General features: G+C 45.3%; 1 protein-coding gene across 1 annotated transcript; it reads right to left on the bottom strand.

Annotated features, from left to right (window-relative positions):
- Nucleotides 1–3,481: 3,481 nt before the first annotated feature.
- Nucleotides 3,482–5,274, bottom strand: LOC126184068 (uncharacterized; the record flags this gene model as incomplete). Its single annotated transcript, XM_049926429.1, has 2 exons — nucleotides 3,482–3,932; nucleotides 5,195–5,274. Coding segments are annotated over 2 exons (531 nt in total), but the record flags the coding sequence as incomplete, so codon positions are not given.
- Nucleotides 5,275–6,008: the final 734 nt, after the last annotated feature.

The following is a 6,008-nucleotide window of genomic DNA, read 5'->3' as shown; positions in this document are numbered from 1 at the left end:
ACAGCGCCATCTATCACAAAGCGAAAAAAGTGGTCCAACTAATACATTCATATTTGTGTACGTACTACACGAATACGTAATAAAAATGGGGGTTCCTATTTTTAAAAAAATGCAGTTGGTGCCCGTTTGACCTATGGCAGCGCCATCTAGCGGGCGAACCATAGCGCCATCTGGTTTCTCCCTTCAAGCTAGACGAGTTTCGTTCTTTGTAGTTTTTTCGTTTGTCGCTTATTTCGTGAGATATTTGGCCCGGTCACTATCAATGGACCGCCCTGTATATGCAGGCTGAAGTAACAAATTTAAATTTGAACCACGGACGGCATCTGAAAGAGCCCCAAGTTCGTATCAGAGCCTTGGTAAAAATTTTCGATTGTTACTGGGGTCTGCACACATATATTGTTTTATTGGTTTCTTTCGTTCAATTCGAATGCTACGTCACTGGAATATAAAATTCACCATATACACTCCTGGAAATGGAAAAAAGAACACATTGACACCGGTGTGTCAGACCCACCATACTTGCTCCGGACACTGCGAGAGGGCTGTACAAGCAATGATCACACGCACGGCACAGCGGACACACCAGGAACCGCGGTGTTGGCCGTCGAATGGCGCTAGCTGCGCAGCATTTGTGCACCGCCGCCGTCAGTGTCAGCCAGTTTGCCGTGGCATACGGAGCTCCATCGCAGTCTTTAACACTGGTAGCATGCCGCGACAGCGTGGACGTGAACCGTATGTGCAGTTGACGGACTTTGAGCGAGGGCGTATAGTGGGCATGCGGGAGGCCGGGTGGACGTACCGCCGAATTGCTCAACACGTGGGGCGTGAGGTCTCCACAGTACATCGATGTTGTCGCCAGTGGTCGGCGGAAGGTGCACGTGCCCGTCGACCTGGGACCGGACCGCAGCGACGCACGGATGCACGCCAAGACCGTAGGATCCTACGCAGTGCCGTAGGGGACCGCACCGCCACTTCCCAGCAAATTAGGGACACTGTTGCTCCTGGGGTATCGGCGAGGACCATTCGCAACCGTCTCCATGAAGCTGGGCTACGGTCCCGCACACCGTTAGGCCGTCTTCCGCTCACGCCCCAACATCGTGCAGCCCGCCTCCAGTGGTGTCGCGACAGGCGTGAATGGAGGGACGAATGGAGACGTGTCGTCTTCAGCGATGAGAGTCGCTTCTGCCTTGGTGCCAATGATGGTCGTATGCGTGTTTGGCGCCGTGCAGGTGAGCGCCACAATCAGGACTGCATACGACCGAGGCACACAGGGCCAACACCCGGCATCATGGTGTGGGGAGCGATCTCCTACACTGGCCGTACACCACTGGTGATCGTCGAGGGGACACTGAATAGTGCACGGTACATCCAAACCGTCATCGAACCCATCGTTCTACCATTCCTAGACCGGCAAGGGAACTTGCTGTTCCAACAGGACAATGCACGTCCGCATGTATCCCGTGCCACCCAACGTGCTCTAGAAGGTGTAAGTCAACTACCCTGGCCAGCAAGATCTCCGGATCTGTCCCCCATTGAGCATGTTTGGGACTGGATGAAGCGTCGTCTCACGCGGTCTGCACGTCCAGCACGAACGCTGGTCCAACTGAGGCGCCAGGTGGAAATGGCATGGCAAGCCGTTCCACAGGACTACATCCAGCATCTCTACGATCGTCTCCATGGGAGAATAGCAGTCTGCATTGCTGCGAAAGGTGGATATACACTGTACTAGTGCCGACATTGTGCATGCTCTGTTGCCTGTGTCTATGTGCCTGTGGTTCTGTCAGTGTGATCATGTGATGTATCTGACCCCAGGAATGTGTCAATAAAGTTTCCCCTTCCTGGGACAATGAATTCACGGTGTTCTTATTTCAATTTCCAGGAGTGTAGTTCAGTCAGTTTTGGTTCTCACAGCCTCCTCGTATTTTTTATGTAGTTTTGGAACGTTTTGTTTGTTGTTATGAATAATCTGTTCCACTTTTTCCATTGTTCTGTCCGCTTTTACCAGGTTTGCCATCATCTATGCACTATCTCTGTTTGTTCTGTGGAGTGCTTTTAGTTTTTAGTTTAGTTTTTCTGTGTAACTGAGGTGTGGGAGACTGATAAATATGGAAACAGTTAAGCCAGTTGAGGAAAGTTCAGGGGGCGAGCGAGCGAGCTAACACAAGGCCCGCTTGTTGGGCATACGCAAAGTCTGAGTTCACTAGATCGAATTTTCACGATATTAGAAAAGCACACGTCACAGCCTACAGCTGTAAGGCTCGATGCACACAGGCGAGAAACAGCCGCGCGTGCTTGCAGCGAGATCGCGGCGTCAAAACAATTCCAGTGCACACACGGCGGCAACACAGCGATAATCGCGCAACGGGGAGTGAAGTTTCAAGTCATCCGATTTGCGTTAGAAAAATTGTTTATGTAGGTGTTTGCTTATTTCGTTTACAAGTACATCAAACAACGCAACGGGAGGTTTTGGGTTCACACGCTCGTTAGTTCACGACTGCTGAAAGGAGCGTTCGCGACTCTGTTTACAGATTTACGAAAAGATGAAAGTAAATTCTTTAATTATTTTCGAATAACTATACAATCATTTGATGAGTTAACAGTGAAACTGCAGTTATTCATCAAAAGCACAGTCTCTGCGATGAGGCTTTCAGTTTGACCTCAAGAAATGATGGCTGTGACTTTGAGGTAAGCAGAGAGTATTTAAGTATTCATACCATGTTAATTATTTTAATCAAAACCTAAAATATAGTGAACTGGATTATAACTGTAAATTGTAGTCTCATATCAACGATTTTCTGTAATCGTATTACTGAGTATGGGATTTTACTAATGTATTTTAATGTAAAGCATCATAACTAACATCAGTAGATTAGGAGTAGTCGAAATATTTTGCATATATATAGTTGTAAAGTAATTAAACAACGTTGTACAGAAACTTCGACGCAGTACAAGAATATGTAAAGGGCAGTCGAACAACTGACACAACTCTCGGCCGTGCGGTTCTAGGCGCTTCAGTCTGGAACCGCGTGACCGCTACGGTCGCAGCTTCGAATCCTGTCTCGGGCATGGATGTGTGTGATGTCCTTAGGTTGGTTAGGTTTAAGTAGTTCTAAGTTCTAGGGGACTGATGACCACAGATGTTAAGTCCCATAGTGCTCAGAGCCATTTGAACCACACATCTCGAAACAAATTAGTTATTCGAAAAGTAATTACAAACAAGCTTAGAAATACCGTTCATTTCTATCCTTGTTGAGTATGGATATCAAAAATGTCCACAGAATCCTCACTTTCTGTTGTCACACATGTACTGCTGTAGGATGAAGGGCTAGCCGTGGTGTAGTGGTGTTGCTGGGAACTGCCAAGTGCGTGAGTGTGGGTAGGCAAATCACCAGACATCATATTCGCTTGATTATTGCAGTGTGCAGAACGATTAACAGACGGCCTTTGTTGAGGACATTATGGAGCACTAAGCCGGAAAGTCTCATTCATGTTTCATCACCTCGCACCTAAGCTCCAATTTAACGTCCAAAGGAAACGTCTTAACTGCAGGAACCAGTGACTCTAAAAATAATTTCTCATTATCCGGTGCTTCGGGTGAAGTTGACGGTACGGGAGTATTCTTGAATTTTAATAAAGAATCTTCAATTATCCTGCGTCGTTTGACAGCGGGCTCACTCTTTGCAGGTGATGATGTTTCTGCTGTCAGTTCATCCGCAGTTTCACTACCAGCAAGTCCATTATCATCGACATGAGTTTGCGTGGGACCTGGATCTACTGTGTTTGCAGGGACCGACAGTTGACGGGCGTATATATACCTTCTAGACGAAATCGCTCCTTGCCCTGATTTTGTGCGTTTCCTTTCACATTTAATAAAGGAATCTTTAATACCCTTTCTCCTTTTCATGAATTTTGAACCAGCAACAAAACACAAACTGTAGTTACCGGGATGCTACTAAAGACACAGTATTATTATTAAGTTAATATTGATCTTTTTCAGATACCTGGGCAGTGGCTGCAATCTAATTGACCTACATTATCAATACAAAATCGGTTACCCAACACTAAGTAAAATAGTCAGGAAAGTTTGTAAAGCTGTGTTGGAAGTTTTGCGTGAAGAGTGTGTACCAAAATTTACAGAAGAAAGGTGTCTGAAAAATCCCAAGAGATTTGAAAAGCATGCAGACTTCCCGAAGTGCTTAGGTGCCTTAGATGACAAGCACGTGAGAATAGTTAAACCAGATTTCAGTGGTTCTCAGTTCTACAACTACAAGAAATTCCATTCTTTAGTTCTGTTCGTAGCTGCAGATGCAAACTGTTTGTTAACTATGTTGAAGTTGGATCTCGTGGTAGAGAATCGGATAGCACTATCTTTGAAAACTCTAAGCTGTATAAATTACTAGAAAGTGTCGAAGCAAGCTTACCAAAAGGACAATCTCTACCAGAAACTACAGAACTTTCTGTGCCCTTTACGTTATTGGGGGATGAAGCGTTTTCACTGTCTAATCTCGTCATGAGACCGTAAACTGGAACTTGCTTCTCCTACAAGGAACGCATCTTTAACTACCGTTTAAGTCGTGCTTAGAGAGATGTGGAGTGCGAATTTGGTATTCTGACGAATAAATGGCGAATAATTCACAGACCTATCAATGTTAAGCTGAACTTCACTGTTAGCATCATCAAATGTTGATGTGTCCTTCAAAACTACTATCTTTCCAGAGATGGCTTTAACTTTGAAGACACTTTAAGTATACAGGGCCAAGTGATCTGGGCAATTAAGTTCCAACAACGCAAGGAGGAAGTTCACTTAATTCTAGAAGAAATGTTTGCACTGATTACTTCATAAACGATGCTGGAAAAGTACCATGGCAAGACAAATGTATTTAACTCTGGTCTGTATCAATCACAGTGAGCCGTGAAGCAATGTGTATTGTCGAATATGAAAGTTGATTTCATTTATGTCACTATTGAAATGTACGTAAGAATGTAGTTTGTGGCTGCAATAAAATAAAGCTGAAGTACCAAAATTTATTTTAAACTTTCATTATTAACTGGGGATTTTTTCATTGAGATGATGGGCTCCTACAGGTGATCACAAAGCATTTCTTGCTTATCGCTATCTAAAGTTTTGAATGCCCACATTCGAGCAAAAGCGCCACCACTAGAACACAAACAAAAATTACTTTAACGATAATACTTACCTATATCATTTTTCTCCTGATACAGTTTCGCAGCAAAACCCTCACAAAACTCTTCACACACTTGAAACCAAGTGGCTTTCTTCTTAGCTCGATCGTGATACTCCTTGCGAGAAGTATCTCATATTCCTGGGTATTTTTTCACCTCTTCAATAAACAATTCGACGTCAAAACCGGTTGCATCCATGGCAGACTGACTGCAGCTGTTGGTGTGGTAGCGAACACGTGTGTGCTGCTTGCCGGCCGCTGTGACCGAGCGGTTCTACGCGCTTCAGTCCGGAACCGCGCTGCTGCTACGGTCACAGGTTCGAATCCTGCCTCGTGCACAAATGTGTGTGATGTCCTTAGGTTAGTTAGGTTTAAATAGTTCTAAGTCTAGGGAACTGATGACCTCAGATATTAAGTCCCATAGCGCTTAGCTCCGTGGCGATCGGTGGGATCGCTGCAACGCAGCAGTGGCTGGCGAGCGCAATTCGCTCGCCGCGATCTCTCTGCTACCTCGCATCGCTACCGACATAGTGTGCGCCGCTCCATTGTTTCACATGCACTGCTGAAACGCACGAGAAACTAACGCGCGATAATCAGTCACTCGTGTACATCTAGCCTAAGGGAGGAGAATAAAACACGATTTGAAACACTGGAAACAGAACCAAAACTTTGCAATCAAAATCTTAATCGACATATTGCTGAAGTTAGGCAGGAATTGGAGACCGAAACAGAAAAGATATGGATGGAGGTCACCAACAGCGTGGACGAGGTGAGCAAAGAGTGTGAAACGAAGGTTAACAACTTGGAAACGTGGGTGAATGCGAA

This window comes from Schistocerca cancellata, chromosome 4, assembly GCF_023864275.1.
Source record: "Schistocerca cancellata isolate TAMUIC-IGC-003103 chromosome 4, iqSchCanc2.1, whole genome shotgun sequence".
Classification (NCBI taxonomy): domain Eukaryota; kingdom Metazoa; phylum Arthropoda; class Insecta; order Orthoptera; family Acrididae; genus Schistocerca; species Schistocerca cancellata.
The sequence above is the reverse complement of the archived record's forward strand: the minus strand, read 5'-3'. Positions and strand labels throughout refer to the sequence as shown.